At 39.1% G+C, this 16,832-nt stretch overlaps 1 protein-coding gene across 8 annotated transcripts; it reads left to right on the top strand.

Moving 5' to 3' along the window:
- The first annotated feature begins 1,330 nt into the window (after positions 1 to 1,330).
- On the top strand, positions 1,331 to 16,738 carry LOC113063940 (zinc finger protein 532-like). 8 transcript variants are annotated; one of them, XM_026234406.1, is made up of 11 exons: positions 1,331 to 1,507; positions 2,804 to 2,932; positions 5,110 to 5,364; positions 8,014 to 10,264; positions 10,664 to 10,845; positions 11,506 to 11,682; positions 12,714 to 12,876; positions 13,033 to 13,338; positions 13,487 to 13,599; positions 13,762 to 13,903; positions 14,551 to 16,738. In XM_026234406.1, the coding sequence occupies exons 2-11, from the start codon at positions 2,862 to 2,864 to the stop codon at positions 15,067 to 15,069; spliced, it is 4,179 nt and encodes a 1,392-aa protein (XP_026090191.1). In that variant the 5' UTR covers positions 1,331 to 1,507; positions 2,804 to 2,861; the 3' UTR covers positions 15,070 to 16,738. The 8 variants fall into 8 exon arrangements, with proteins under 8 accessions (XP_026090191.1, XP_026090190.1, XP_026090192.1 ...); XM_026234405.1 differs by lacking the exon at positions 1,331 to 1,507 and adding an exon at positions 2,596 to 2,717; XM_026234410.1 differs by lacking the exons at positions 1,331 to 1,507; positions 2,804 to 2,932 and adding an exon at positions 4,408 to 5,014 and having other exon boundaries at positions 5,110 to 5,369.
- The last annotated feature ends 94 nt before the right edge of the window (positions 16,739 to 16,832 follow it).

Here is a 16,832-nt window from a genome sequence, read left to right as displayed (position 1 = left end):
GATGGAACCACAAAGAAGAAGTAGCATACAATTCTGTCCGTCAATGTAAAGCGCTGGGTGCAGATGTACAACTAGGAGAGTAATTTATATTTTTTCAGGATGAAATTAATCAACACTGATATCAGCTGTTGATATCACATCTCTCACCCAGCAAGCAAAGTCCCTGGTAACCTTCTAAAAGCTTGTTTTGTTCTGTAAATCGGAAAGAACAGATGGCCTTTGATGCTTCTGGTTTTACCTGAATGGAAAAATCAACAAGTGAACAATGGGCACTTGCAGATGAAGCAATATGTGAGGCTTTCTGTGAATTTCTTTAATGGTTATCCATAAGATATATTATTGGAATAATCCTATTTAAAAATATATTATTTCCAGATAATGTGACCCAGATAGCAAAGCCTGAAAATTATGGACATGACCTCAAAGGTTCTGTCAGTTTTGTAAACAACACAAAGGAGGGCAGGTGAGGTGAGCTTCTCATGCTGCTGTTTACCTCATTATCCCTGAAAGTTCTTCATGATATTAAGTGTGAATGTCAAAAGAGAAATGAGTTTATAGCAACAAGTAAAAATAAGTATTATTATTATAATCAAAGCATTGCAAAGCAAAGTATGTTGCTTTAAAATGTCTGTTTTTTATGAACTGAAATTTTGTCTAGAACAATAAACGAGAAAGCGTGAAAGTGTCAGAATTAGTCTAAAAACTTGACATAACTGTAGTATGTGTTCAATCGACTGCAACTGGAATAAAATGTAATTCCTGAAATGATTCACAACATGACTTTCACCACTAGATGGAACTATTTGGTTTCGTTTGAAGGTTGTTGCACAAACTCTGGTTGCAGTTGACCAGAGGATATGTCAAGACAAGGACAAAAACTTAAATATGACACTTTAACGTTTAATAATAAAAGCTCAGTCACAGTTTAATGATTTATAATAATTTCATAATGTAAAAAAAAATGCAAATATGAAATGGTTAGAAATTAAAAAAGGCCAACACTTCTCTAGCCTTAAAAACATCCAGGTAAAGTTTCCCTTAATTCTGTCAAAGTTTTAGGCTACTATATTGGACTATTATGGTTGCGTTTTGACTAAAAATGACTAATATGTAATATCATAATTTTTTCAAGTTTTTTTTTATTTTTTTATTTTTTTTATGTTTTTGCGTGATTGTGTCCACAAACGTGGTATTCACAATTATTTAGGCCTATAGACATATTAATAATGTTTAGATTGTTTATGTTACTAGAGACTCCTGTTTATTTACCAGGACATTGCTGATGTGTGCAGCAAAGACTTCTGGGAATCAAGTTTGGTCTTATGAGGAGCTGAACTGGGTGGCTGCCCCCCACAAACACAGTATACGTAAACGTATGATGTTAAGAAACATGTAAACAGCTGAATATTATATTAAAAATCTGTTTTAAGAGGAGCATGTTTAGATATTCATTCCGACCTTGAAGATTATAAGGAGCGAATATAGGGATCACCGCGGTGATTCATGGGTAAGTGGGGCTCAAAATCAACAATCCACTAATTTCCATGGGAATCTTAAATAATGTTCCATCATTTTGCCATAATGTTGTTAATACAGGAGAACGTAAATGAATTGTACGGACTTGCTTTGATAACGCGATCAATGATGTTTGATCTAAAATCTTTTACCAACTGAAGATTTTCTTTTCCAAGTGCGGTGAATGAATCGTTCTTATGAGTCGGATCATTGTTTGAAACTATATTGACTGACTTAACATAGGCTAAATTCCTAACAAACCGCCGATGGATGATCGGATGGTAGAGAATTTGACTGATGATGCGGATAAAACGTGTAAAAAATCACTCCCAAGTTGCCAAACAACATAACATTTCTAAATAAATAAGGGAAATATGATTACAGCTGAATGCACGAATACAAACAGAGTTGGATTTAACATTTTATTAAAACGTCCAAATCCCTTTCAGCCATGATTTTGAACATTTGTTCTTTTTGAAAACTTAAATCATGGCCGCAGCAAAATGCCACAGAACACATGAAATAAAACTTTATAATTAAGGAACATCACTTTATGAGTACACAGAAGTTTTTTTGTTTGTTTGTTTGTTTTTTTTGAGCACGTTATATGCCACGCCAGAAGCACACGATACAGTGGCGTCGTAAAAGATTCACTGAATCAATTTAGAAACGAGCTGTTCGAAAGAACCGAGTCGTTTAATCATGCCGCTGTGTCAATCGCAAGGGTTTGTGGGATTGAAAGTAAAAAAAAAAAATCTCAGCTCAAGGTATTAAAGCATTCAAGTACAAAACAAATGGTTATATGACGTAAATTGTTTCATACCGAAACGTTTTAGAAATACATGGGCAATCTTTGAGAGAACATTTCCGAAATGAAAAACAAAAGCGATTTAAAAAAAAAAAAAAAAAAACCTTCTTTGTTCTTTTAATAAGAGCGGATAAATACTCTGCGCTTTGCGAGAACTCTGTGGTGGCGTCATAGAACGTTTTGAAAGTCGAATGTAACAATAATGTTGCAGCTGGCAGTATCATGGCACAATATATGGCATCAATAAGACACTGGCGGTCATGTGACTGCGCTAACATCTCGGGGGGTGGGCAGCACCCTCTCCATGTCTTACTGCTATGTTCGGCAGGGGGAAAGCCATGCATTCTCGATCATTTTAGTACTGGGATGTCATGAGGGCTGCTTGCACCCATGAGTAACGTCTTGCAATTCTTTTTGACAGCACTGCAATGTATTCCTGAGTCCCTCTTTCATGCACACTGATGATCTCTCTCATTCTAGGTTGTGCTGTTCATAGCTGAATTTGGTGGTGCAGCAGCAAGAATCATGGCTGGCCTTCATGCCTTTGAAATTTGCTTTTGCTGCCCTGCTGAGAATTGAGACCCATCCCTTTCTTACAATAACCCACAGGTAGGTCAGCATCTGTTCTTTGCTCTTTGAATGGGTCCTTCTGATAGCTGTCATTGTGGAAGGCCAGGAGGGTTGCTGATAATGGGGAGTGGAGAGCATACATCCGTTTATTGTCCGTAGCATTGCTGCCATTGTGGTTTTCTGGTTTGAATGAGGGATTTTGTTCGCTGTACTTTGAGTCTGTCAGTTTGTTGTGCAATCGCTACATGCAGTCATGTTCTTCTCATTGCAGAAGTTATCAGAAGTGAACCGCTCACTGCGCTGTAAATGGTTCAGGGGCCAGGGCTAAAGAAGCCTCATGTAGGCCATGATGAACAACCTCCAAAATTTTCTTTAAAAACAACATTAATTCAAACTCTTTTACTTTCCTAATGCATATGTTGCTTGTACAGATAAAGCTTCTTTGACTATATATATATATATATATATATATATATATATATATATATATATATATATATATATATATATACACACACTGTATATATATTCATAAAATATATGTAGTTTATGTTACATCTAATATTTAATCAAAATGCCCTAACCTGCTTATCTTGTGAAACAACTTTATGGTTGATGACATCACATAGGCCATGCAACGCTATTGGATAATTTTAACAAATAGCCAAACAACTACGTTTTTGTAAACTTTCATTCAGTTTGGCTGCCTACTGGTATGTAATCCCTACTTTATTTTCACAGTGCAGTGAATTCCGATTGGATAAGATCAAGTCCTGTTTTTTAATAATTTAAATATTTTATATTTTAATAGTCTTAAATATTGAATAGTCTGTAAAAAATTTCTTAGAGTATAAATTTGAATTACCAATTAGTGAAATAAAGCTTTCTTTATTTGAAGTCAGCAGGGAATCAAAATTGATTCTATATCTTGATTTTCAATATTTTTTTTCATATCATCAATGATTTTTCACAAAAAAAAAAAAAAAATTGTAAATAATGCTAACCAACAGCCAAACCACTATCGAGGCATTGTGTTTTGTAAATTTGCATTCGTTTCAGTTTTATACTTTCAGTCCTCTCAAATACCAATGTATAAAATCTTATTAAATATTTTAAATATTCCATTTCATATCAGATTAGGGAAGTGCAAAAGGTTGCAAACGGCAGTTTGTTTTGACTTTTTAAAATAGTAAAATAACAACAGCAATTTATATTGACTTAAAAAAATGCAATTTGCTTTGTACTGATAAGTGACAAGTGAGTTCATAAGTTCATGGACTGTTTTGTCTAGCATTTGATTGGTCTTGACATTAGCATTTTTCTGCACTGTTAGGGTGTCTCAGATTAGTTCGTTTGCTTGGCAAAAGCCAGACTGCAGAAACACGAATATGTAGTGCCTATTTTTTTTTTCTTATTTGCAGCATAGTAAATGGTACCACATGGCCTTAATTTAAGAAAACAACACCATCACTTTATTGAATGATTACTGTAATATCGCTAAAGCTATTGTTGGTCTCAAAGAGGTTCTTAAAAAATGCTACAAATATGCTTAGACTATTGGATAGAATGATTCTCTATGCACCGGCATGAAAAAACAACACACATACATGATTTGACTGCAGGCTAGCCAATGCCATCGTGGGCCTTTGTTCTTCCTGCTCACAGTCTCTCTGCAAACGTCATTCCAGAAGATTCCCTTCTCCCCTTACACCCCTCCTTCCAGTACCGTCTCATATTCCCTCTTTTTTTTTCTCCACCTCTCCTTTCTGCCCAGTTCTCTCTCTCTCTCTCTCGCTGTTTCTCTGTCTCTACTCGAATCTGCTTGTCTTCTTTGGCTGCAGCAGCTGGTTGCAGTCTTGAGCCAGAGACTCATCCCCCTCCCCCCAACAAGTGCACGCAAAGACAAAAGGCCAGGGCTGCTTGTCAGAACACTGCCCCCTTCCTCCCTGCACTGCCTTGTGCATCTGCAGAGGAGAGAGTGACCTATAGAACAGGAACCAGCAGGCTCATAGTGAAGGGGAAAAAAAAATCACACTCATACAGAATGGGGCCTGGCTGGACTGACGTCTTGCATAAGCCTCTCCACGAAGATTCCCGGTAGTAGAGCCGGGGCAAAGCTGGGTAGGGCGAGAGCCTGCTTTTTCCCTGTTTGTGTGTCTCTGTGTGTGTGTGTTCTTCTATGTGTCACGGCCTTTGTTTTCTATCTCGCTTGGCAGAGACCGGACATGGTTGCCCAGGGCTGGAGGATTAGGGGACGAGCAGCCGATTTTAATTGACAAAGATCCGTGTTTCTGGGGAAAAGGCGAGAGGAGGAAGCAGGGACACTGGCTAGAAGAGAGGAACAGGGACCATGGAGAGTGTGAGAGTGAGGGAGAGAGAGAGAGAGAGAGGAAGAGGGGAGGCAGAGAAGGAAGTAGAAGCAGTCCAGTGCTGCAGAATGGGGTAAAACCGAGAGGCACAATCAAAAAGAGGTCAGGTACCGAGCCTGTTTAAATTCTACTTACTATCTCTGTCTTGTTTTCTTATGTCAGGAAACGGTGCTCATCTTGTGGTTTTGGTTTACACAGTGCTTGTGGTTTTCCTCTGGAATGTGCATCTGCTTTTTGACTTTTCAGTTTTTCCTTCTCTAATTCATTCATCAATCCATCCATATAAACCAGCCTCTGGTGTGCATGTATTTTTCATAAATGTCCTCCATAGTTTGTGTTTTTCAGGCCTAGCGTTTGATTCGGCTCGGCAACGTGAACTGCACACGCATTCTGAACACAAACCTCTTCGATGATATTAACACACACTCAAAACAGGAATATTTTGCAGGAATATTGAAGATTTGATGAAGAAACGGCCGGCTTCTGTGTCTCCAGTGTGGCTGCACTGCAGCACACACGTTATGCAGGGTGACCGGAACCGGTTGAAACCGGTTTGAGGCAGACGAGGAGGCTCGGAAACAATACAGTCACTGTGCTACAGGCAGATAGCTGACTGCTTCATGGCAGCAAAAATGGCAAAGGGGTCTTCAGGAGTGACACAGCCCAGAGCAGGGACGGTAGAGAGGCGGTCTTTGCACACCTCCAGACGGTTATGCACATCAGGGCCGGGAGGCAGCCATGGGAGCTGAGCAGATATGGTGACTGTGGGTCACTATGTGCTGTTATTCATGGTGGTCACCAATCAGAATGGTCTCTGGCGTGCCTTTCCTCCTGGTGGATTGTTTCTTGACGGGCCCTGCCTTGTGCAAAAAGTGGATTTTTTTTTCCCCTCTGCTGTCAGGGAGAAAGGAGGAGGAGGGTGGTGGTGGTGGTGTTTTGTTGTGGAGGTGGTGAGAGGAAGGAAGGAAGGAAGAAGGGAAGGAAAGCAAGATTGTTTGCTCTAGTTGTCGGAACACAGAGGGTGAGGAGTGGTTCATTTGCATGTTTCAACTTATATATGTTTGCATGTGTGTGTGTGTGTGTTCTTTTTTTATTACTACTGCGTCATACAGTTGCCTGATTTTAAAGGCCTCGGATAGAGACCCAAGAATCACAGTTGTTTTCCTGTGAGCGATACTCTGATTTGAAACCAGGCTGCTCGGCTGTAAATGTGTTTAGGTCCCATACTGGCTTCAACAGCTTAATGTCTTTCATTAAAGTCCTGTTTGTCCCTGTGTTATTTCTTTCTGTCTTTTTCTGTCTTTTGTTTGCTGCTCCTTCTCTGCTTACATGCCTTACCCCATTGGCTCCATTGTGTGTGGGGAAGGCCGTCTTGGCCCTGCACACCCTGTGCGTGCAGATGTTATTAGCTGTAATGGAGGCAGGACTGCAGTGCTCTCTTCCATTTCACTAAAAGCAGCAGTAACAGGAGTAATGGGGGGTGGCTAACCTTACTAGCACGATACAGCTTTATTTTCTTTGTGATTTTTAAGTAATTTGTGATTGGGTTTTTAGTTAATATTAATATTGTAAGATCAATTCTGAGGACCAAATCTGTAAAAAATAAACACAAAAGTAAATGATTCAGGGGAAAATTTTTTATGTTTCACAAAATTTATTATTTCACATAACATATATATATATATATATATATATATATATATATATATATATATATATATATATATATATATATATATATATATATATATATATATATATATATATACTAAAACCTTTTTTTAATTTCCTGTATTTAAATCCTTTATTTGTTACTTTTTAGAGTATACAAATTACTTAATTTATTAACATTTTATTAACAAAAAAAAAAAGGACAAAACATGCTCAGGCTTAATTAATTCAACATTTTGACTTTCTTTAGGAAAAATATAAAACCAAAGATACAGATTTCTGTTTCTCTCCTTTTTAATGTTTAGTTTATGTTCTATATTTGAACCATTCTTACCATTTCAGAGCCTTTTATATACAGATGTATTTACTGGTAGCCTGTTTACAGTATGCCATGTCAGAATTTTTTAAACATGGTGCAGCTTCTTACATTCAAAATTGTAGAGTCTTGAAGACACTGAGCAATGGATTTCAGTGTTTCCCACAGACTTGAACCCCATGTGTGGTGGCCTTTTCCTTGGTGGAAATTTATATGTGTATAATGTAAATATAAAACAGAAGGCTTATTGAAAGTGCAAAATCATTATCTGCCAGCAGGAGGCGCTTAAAGACTGGGAGAAATAGCGGTTTCCCCAGTGACGGCTGTAATCAAAGCAGCCATGCTACTCTATCAGCCATTATAGGAAAGATAAAATTAAAATGACATCAAAACTTTTCTAACGTCAATCAGTTCTCTTCAAATATGCTAAATTCATATAAAAACAACCCATGCCTTGTTTTGATTTTGAAACGTGCAGAGCTCATGTTTATTCAACAAAGTCAAAGCATTTTGGAAAATCTATTTGTGGTGGTCCATGTTGATATTTTGATGGGCTACCACAAAAAAAATCAATACATGGGAAACCCTGGATTTATATATAATAAGTACTTGTGTGTAAGTTTTGTCAATAATATCTTTTTTGTCTTTAATTTATTATTTTTATAGGCTTTAAGCTCTTCTTGCTGCTTTCCTTTCAACACAGTCTAATTAGTTTTTTACTTTTCAAATTGTAATATGGAATGTCTTTCCCTTGTTTCTCAAAGGAGTTTAGCTCATTCTCATAACACCATGGGTGACATGAAAACCCCAGACTTTGATGATCTGCTTGCGGCCTTTGACATACCTGATATGGTTGATCCCAAGGCTGCCATTGAGTCTGGTCATGATGACCATGAGGGACAACTCAAACATAATGCCAACCATGAAGAGGACTCCCATGTCTCCTCTGGTCCAGATGTTGGGGTTAGTGTTATTGTTAAGAACGTCCGGAATTTTGATGCCACTGAACATCTCTCAGAAAAGGATGTCCATCCCACTGTTGGAAATGGACTGCACAATGGTTTTTTGCACGTGTCACCCAACAGATACAACAAAGAGAGCGAGAAGCTTCAAAAAGGGATGGCAGGAAACATCTCCACATTCAACCAGTTCAGTCCCATCTCTAGTGCAGAAGAGTTTGATGATGATGACAAGATTGAAGTAGATGACCCTGCTGACAAGCAAAGTAATTTACAGATTAGACCAAACCCTCTAACCGGTCTGAGTGCAAAAACGGAAGAGCCTCGTTCTCAACACCCCAAACCAGATGGACCATCTAGGCCAAAAACAAATGGCAATTACAATCACATGAAAGTTGACAATAGTAGTGCAAATGGCTATGAATCTCAAAAACCAAGAAAAACTGAGGAGCACTCCAAAGAAAGATCCCAAGCAAAACAGCCTGAAGAACCAGTCGTTGAGTTGAATGTGACCAACCTCTCCCAAGCCAAGGCCAAATCATCTGCAAAGCTCTCATCCTGCATTGCTGCAATTGCAGCACTTAGTGCAAAGAAAGCTTGCTCAGAAGCAATGTCTCCAGAATCCCTAGCCACATCTCGAGATTCACCCAGAGAGGCTAAAGAGATCCCAAAGGATACGGATAAATCACCAGAGCAGGAGTCAGCTCTGGAGCTTGGCAAGAAGGTGATCTCTAAACAGCCCGAGAGTCCTTGCAGTGTTACCAGTGAAAGCAGCAGCAAAGAGTCTCCTGTATCTCCAGCAGGATCTATACCAGTCATTCCCAAAGTCCGCATTAAAACGATCAAGACATCTTCGGGGCAGATCAAGAGGACAGTTACCAGAGTTCTGCCCGAGTTTGATCCTGAAGTCTTGAAGAAAGGTATTGATTCTTCACCCAATGTTGTCTCTTCTCTGCTGTCCTCTTCAACCTCGCCTTCTGTTTTCTCTTCTCCCACGAGAACTTTGCCGACCACAGTAGTAGCAACTTCTGGAGGCTCTGCCATTGAGGTAACTAAACAAATGACCATCAAGCCCGTGGCCACTGCCTTCTTACCTGTCTCAGCCGTTAAGACGGCAGGTTCCCAAGTGATTAACCTGAAACTTGCCAACAATACGACTGTAAAGGCCACTGTCATACCAGCGGCATCTGTTCAGAGTGCCAGCAGTGCCATCCTTAAAGCTGCTACTGCCATTCAGCAACAAACTGTCATGGTGCCTGCTTCCAGCCTAACAAACACCAAACTTGTGCCAAAGACTGTCCACCTAACCAACTTAAATCTCTTGCCTCAGAATGCATCAGCAGCTGAACTCCACCAGGTTCTGACCAAGCCCCAACAACCCATCAAGCAAGCCATGTTGGCCCAGCAACAACAGAAGAAAGTGTCTCGTGTCCAGGTCCTAACCAGCTCCCAGAGCTCAGTAGTAGAGGCCTTCAATAAAGTTTTGAGTAGCATTAACCCTGTGCCAGTGTATGTACCAAATCTCAGCCCTCCGATTTCTGCCTGTATATCTTTACCATCCCGAGGATACAAATGCTTGGAATGTGGTGATTCTTTTGCCCTGGAAAAAAGCCTCACTCAACATTTTGACCGCAGAAGTGTCCGCATTGAGGTCACTTGCAACCACTGCGCCAAAAACCTAGTCTTCTACAACAAGTGCAGTCTTCTGTCACATGCTAGGGGCCACAAAGACAAAGGGGTTGTCATGCAGTGTTCTCATCTCATCCTGAAGCCAATTCCAGCTGACCAGATGATCATTGCGCCATCAGTAACTTCCAGTGCTCCCACCTCTTCAACTAACCTTGGATCCTCCATAGTGGGGAGTCCAGGGAAAGTAAACCCAACCACGGTGATCTCTGCACCCTCTTCAGCTCCTGTTGTGGCTGCCATGCCCCTAGATAAGGATGTCTCCAAGGTCTGCAGATCGAGTCTAAAGTGCTTGGAATGTAATGAGACATTTCAAGAAGAGTCATCTCTTGCAATGCATTACCAGCAGGCTCCTGAATCCAGTGGACAGGTGGGTACATAGATTAATTGTGATGTAAGAGCTGAAATGGTCATCAACTTTATCAGCATTGTAGTCGAGACCAGTTTATTTGTTTCTAAGTCCAGGTCGAGACAGGTTGAGTTCAGGTCAAGAACAAGACATGGGGCCAAGAGATAGTCTAACCTTTCTGATTAACATTTGGCCAATCAACATTTATTACTGATGTTAAACAATAATGACCAGTCTAGGAGAAAATAAATTATATGGCTAACTTTTTAAAACAAGTCTAAGCAGTTTCTTCAACTGGCCCCAGAAGAGGGTCAGACTCAAGTACAATACTGGCGTCTTCTTTTATTTACAGAAGTAGTTAAAAGTTGTGTTAAAGACATTTTGAATAATTTGCTTGTGCATTTCTTTCAACTGAAACAGAAAACCTGCACCATTTGCCAAATGCTACTGCCAAACCAGTGTAGCTTTGCTTCCCATCAGCGGATCCATCAGCACAAGTCTCCATATATCTGCCCTGAATGTGGAGCTATCTGTCGATCAGTCCATTTTCAGTCTCATGTGACCAAGAACTGCCTGCACTATACACGTCGAGTGGGCTACCGGTTAGTATTGTATGCTTCTCTAAAATAAAAAGAATGACCTTCTGAGAAATGACCTCTTTGCAAGTAAATGAAATGTTCATTTATTTTTTTTAATGCTAAATACTGGAGAATTTTTACCTTAACCAGAGATCAGCAAAACTGTGTAATTATCTTTACTGGCCACTAGGAGTGTAACAATGCATCATGCCAGAGTATAACTAACAAAGTCTAACAAAAAAAAAATATGATAACATGCATTGTGGATATGAAAAACTTATTTTGATATATCAGGTATTCTTTTACAAGAACTAAATATTGTGAGAGTATTGAATCACAAACTAAGTTTGAGTATTGAAGCAAATTCTATGATGAGTGTATGTCACCTTTACTGACCTCAGTCTATGTTCTTATTTCTGAGTTGACATCAAAGCTTCTATTTATGCATAAGACGTGAATTGAAATACAAAATGTGCCTAAGTGTTTAATTGGTTTTGAGTGGAACATGAAATGAAGACTAGTCATGCTTTCAAAGCGGCAATCATGGAGCTATTCACTGTCATTATTCTGCCATTCGCCCATGACTGATGCTGCATTAAAGGTGACTGGCATCAGTTATGGAAACAAAAAAAGGGTTAGGTTATATTCAAGAGTACCACTTTCTTTTTTCTTTTTTGGTCATAGCTGTGTTCACTGTAGTGTCATCTTCGCTGACGTTGCTGCTCTCAAGTCACACATTCAGGGATCCCACTGTGAAATCTTCTACAAATGCCCCATCTGCCCCATGGCTTTTAAATCGGCCCCCGGTACACATTCCCATGCCTACACCCAGCATCCAGGAGTCAAAATTGGAGAGCCCAAGTAAGTCTTTTCTTTATAAATTCGTAGAATTAATAAAATAGTGTCTTTGTGATTCATGACTTCTTCTTTATCCAAAGATGGAACCAATTTATTTTAGAAACCAGATGGTTAAGTTAGCGATAATGTATAAATAGCCTTTCATTATACCAAAATAAACCCAACTGGGTCATCAGATCTTATATTCTATTTATTACTTACCAAATAAGTAAATAGACATGAAATATTGATTTAAGTTGAAGTAATTGTATTATGTGAGACGAAAGACTGTGACATGCAGCTTGCACAGCTTTGTTTCTTGGAAAATGTTTAGTTATACAATAGAGCAGTCTGACCTTAGACTGCAGTGATTGATCAATTAGAATCAAGTATTTAATAGAGCTGTGTAATAATGTTCATTGCAGGTGTTACTGATAGGTATTTATGGTTTGGGGATTATGCATTTCTGAATAAAATAAAACACTATCCAGCTACCACGTTATTTTCTTATGGTGCAAACGCATGCTTGGCACTAAACACTGCCATCTTCATGACAAAACAAGCTTGCAATAATTCTTAGTTGTAGTAGAATTGAGGGGAACTCAATAGGTGTGTCAAATCAGTTCCTTTAGAACTCAAATGCTACTGACCTTTTCAGGAGCAGAAAGAAATTATGCACAGTGGCTTTAATTTGCTGTGTCCTCTCTTTGAACCCCACCAGCCCTGAGAAGGCCTGTTGTGTTCATCCGCACTTTTTAATGAAAAGGCCAGATGGTTTGTTTGCACTTCCAGTGTTACCTATAACCATTTTGGAAACCTGATCAGCTGGCTTATTGACAACACAAGCCTTTAATGCAAGTTTCAGTATGGCGCTTACAACAATCATAATTCCTTCAACACAACAGTTATTCTAGCGAGAGAGAAAATGTTTGTTTTGTTCGGACTGAGGTGTTGAACCTTGTAATGAGAAGTAGGAATGAACACCTACACAAGCTAAAGCAAGCAACCTAGCATTTTAGAAAGTAGTCTCTTCACTGCTATGTGTTGTTTTGCAGGCTGATCTACAAGTGTTCCATGTGTGACACCGTTTTTACCCAGCAGACTTTGCTCTACACGCACTTTGACCAGCACATTTCCAGTCAGAAGGTGTCTGTCTTCAAGTGTCCGGACTGTTCGTTGCACTACGCCCAAAAACAGCTCATGTTGGATCATATTAAAGTATGGGAATAAATCAGTGGGAATTATTATTAATTGTCATATGCCATCACATATTGTATCAACAGGTCATTGAAATGTATTCATGACATGATCAAATTACATATAAAAATACATATAAAACAATTTATTAATCTTAAAATTATTATTCCTTTCAAGTCCATGCACGGCATCTTAAAGACTATCGAGGGCCCTCCAAATCTGGGCATCAATCTCCCTCTCAGCTCCAAACCTACCAATTCCATGAGCCCTAATACCAACAACAAAGAGACCGTCTCTATCGACAGCCTTGAGAAGGGAGAGAGGAAGCCAGCATCCCCAACAAAAAAGAATAGTAATGGGACAGACCTTCCTAAAAAAGCCGCATTGTCCACCTCCTGCCCTGGCTGGACCTGCAGGGAGTGTGACCGCTTGTTTACACAGAGAGAAGTCTTCATCTCCCACATGAAAAGAGAGCATGGGAAGGTAAAACAGAGCTTTTTTAATAATGTTTCAAAACCGTGAGTCTCATGATTGAGACCCAGGGCTTTAGCACACCGTGCTGAATTCATGTACATCACTGCACACATATCGGCATGATTATAAAGAATCTTTCTCCTTTCTGCTTCACCAGCAACTGAAAAAGCATCCGTGTCGACAGTGTGAAAAGTCTTTCAGTTCCTCTCACAGTTTATGTAGACACAACCGAATCAAACACAAGGGTCTACGGAAGGTCTACTCATGTCCGTGAGTATCATGTGTTTCCGGACCCATCAGAATGTCCATTAGTTTCATCTGTGCTTGTGAATTCACAATTCTGCATGTTCAAGCTTAAGACACTTCATTTTACTTCAAAACGAATCACAGACACTTACGAGCGTCAAACAGATCTCTCTTGGGTCTCCTCAGACACTGCCCAGAACCCAGTCGCACTTTCACCAAAAGACTGCTGCTAGAGAAACACATTCAGTTGATGCATGGCATCAAAGACACAGAGGCCAATCTTCCGGCAGATTCCAGCGGCACAGAGGCCGTCCCAGACAAAGAACAGGTAACCAGTGAACAGACTTGCTCCTTTGGATCTGTATTGACTGGGACTGTTGCATAACACAACCATTCAGTCAGTAAGATTTTTTATATAATATCTGTCATTATCACTTACGAATGTCTGAAAATATTTAGCAGCTAAATTTTTTAACCCCTTAACTGTCACCCCCATTTTTTAAATAGGCATTAAAGTACACTATCCAAACTTAAATTGCTGTAATTTATGAACACTTTGGAATATATACCTAAGGTTGGTCCCTTTTTAAAGAAAAAATTAGCGGATTTTAACAAACGTGGAATTTTTTCAAAATATTTAAGTATCAAAAAGTTATAGAAGTTTAAATGTACTGTAAATAATATGCGCTATATTAATTTTATTTTATTTATTATAAATATTTTACATAGCAGGTTTTACCCTAAATTAAAGCCTTGTGTCTAAATAAGTTATGTTACAAATTTGAAGTTGATATGAAAAAAATTTATGTTCCTGTGAGATTTTATTTAGGGCGTCATACCACACACAGCCACTGGTAGTCATCAAAACTATTTTGAATTTTGCTTAATTAATTTTTCTCTAGATTTCTTTGTGAATTTTACTTCTATCTCAAAATAATTAAATAATATAGAAAACATGAAATTTTGTATCTTCAGGTCCCCAGTCCTAAACGAAAGCTCCACTCCGAAGAAGAAGACGCTGAGAGGGAAGAGGAAGTGGAGGAGGCCGGAGGAGAGGTGACTTCTGCTCAGCGGTCCAAGAGCTCATCCTCACAACCTCTAAAGAAGCTCAAGATCAACGTCTTCAAAACACACAAATGCGCAGTGTGTAGCTTCACCACAGAGGACATTGTGTGTTTCCACGAGCACATTCCCCAGCACAAGACTGACGTCTCGTCCTACCAGTGCCGCGAATGTGGCCTGTGCTACACCTCACACAACTCCCTCGCCCGACACCTGTTCATCGTGCACAAGTTGAAGGAGCCCCAAGGACTCGGGCGACGCAACGAGCAACAAGAGAACACGCCCAACCCGGACACCAACGACGGTATCCCAGATACTCAATGTAAAGTATGTTCAAAAACGTTTGAAACCGAGGGAGCCGTGAACACACACATGCGGACACACGGAATGGCCTTCATTAAGTCCAAACGGCTGAGTGCAGCTGAGAAGTAAGAGCGAGGTAGTGCCCACTAGTGGATGGATGTTGCTTTGCAAGGAATTATAACAAAAAACATTTTTTATTTATTTGTCTGTATGTTGTAATATAGAACGTATAGAAGCGTTTTACATCGTTTTTCTTTATTCTGGCCTTTTTGTATGCTCATTTGTTGTGCATACGTATACATGAATATATATATACATATATATATACCAAATGTATAAATCTATACACAGAATGTTTGTTTAAAGAAGTGTAATATATAAAAAACTGATTTATGTGTATTTAATTATCTATGAGAACATTTTGTATACTTTATGATAGTTGTTTGTACGCGTGTTGGGTAGACCTTTTTTATAGATTCCTTATTATTTTCTATTTTAGAGAGTTCTTGTGTTTTCTCGTGGGAACAGATGCTGTCCAAACGGCTGTCTCAGTCTTGGGATGCTTTCGGTCCCAGTTTCCGAACTGCTGCTAAAACAAAGTGCACAGAATGTCACAGTTACACCTCTCGGTGAGACACATTGCACTCTAAAAGGACAATCAGTCCGCAACCTACAACCCAAGCAGGAATACCGTCTCCTAAAGCAGCCGGGAATGGCGTTCGACGGAAGAACTGGATGTGGAATTGAGCCTGAAAGCTTTTTTTATGGTGCATTTCTGTTTCGTGAATTAGTCGTCTATTCAAAACTACTCTAATTTAGCACTACAGAAGAACAAGACATGAAAGTCGTTATTTAAATTTATATAGCCTATCTCAGCCACTGCCAAGAGGTCGTGTGGAATACATATGTGATTTTTAACTTCACAGCCGAACGATTCTCCTCAGTTCATTTCTTCTCGGGCAGCTTGTTCCAAATCATAACTTATGTTTGATTGCATTTGTGTTTTGGATTATTGTCACACTACAGTGTCTCAACCCATCAAGAACCATATTTCAGATTCATGCTCATTGGATTTTTTCGGTCTTTGGGAAGCTGTTATTTGTGATTTGAATCCAAAACCACTTTGCCCTGCAGATACAACTGAAACGAATCCTGAATATGTCCATTTAGCCTGATTTATTTAAAATCAGTTATTTAAAAGTTCCTTTACACATGAACTCCAAAGTAGGACGCCCCGCTAATAGTTGCGTGTTTTCACGTTCTTGCTAGTATACTAAAGTACTAGAGTGTATACTAAAATTGTTAATTTTTTTTTTTTTTTTTTTTTTTTTGAGCAGCATACCGTGGAAAAGTCTCTAGTTTGGTGTTTCACTGACTCACATGCTAAGTGTGAAAAGGGAAAAAATATAGCAACAAATTCGGCCTTCACCATAAATTAATGTTTTGTTAAAATTGTGGAACACGCTGTAAAATTTCTTGTTTTTTATTTTTATTTCTAGGGCATTTTCAATTGCATTTTTTCCCCCTCTAACTCAGCTGCAGCTTTTAATTTCAACGTTTCACTTCGAGGAGCTCAGTTCTAGTTCGAGATCTTCATTTGTCCTCAACTCCGTATTTTGCTTTGCATTTCCTTTGGAAAATGATTACCTTCGAGGACGCATACAGTATGTGCATGAAAGAAGCCATTCATGGTGGATGGTTGTTCTGTTTTCTAGAATGTCTTGCTGATGTTCGGTAGACTTTGTTCCATGTCTGTGCAAACAACATTATCATTAATAAATGATACATACACAAAATATCTAACATGTCTAAACTGGTTTGAAGTCTGTGTGCTTCAGCTCTCGCTTTGCCTCATTTTAATTAGCCTGAAAGCAATTTCCTTTCAGCCACTG

The sequence above is a fragment of the Carassius auratus genome, chromosome 46 (assembly GCF_003368295.1).
Source record: "Carassius auratus strain Wakin chromosome 46, ASM336829v1, whole genome shotgun sequence".
NCBI lineage: Eukaryota > Metazoa > Chordata > Actinopteri > Cypriniformes > Cyprinidae > Carassius > Carassius auratus.
This window is presented reverse-complemented; position numbering and strand designations above follow the sequence as displayed.

Bases quoted from the DNA above. Each gene is read 5' to 3' on its own strand.
- LOC113063940 (XM_026234406.1), top strand. From the start codon at position 2,862: ATGCCTTTGAAATTTGCTTTTGCTGCCCTGCTGAGAATTGAGACCCAT. The intron at 2,933-5,109 runs GTAGGTCAGCAT...CTCGCTTGGCAG, and splicing joins TTTCTTACAATAACCCACAG to AGACCGGACATGGTTGCCCA. The intron at 12,877-13,032 runs GTATGGGAATAA...ATTCCTTTCAAG, and splicing joins TCATGTTGGATCATATTAAA to TCCATGCACGGCATCTTAAA.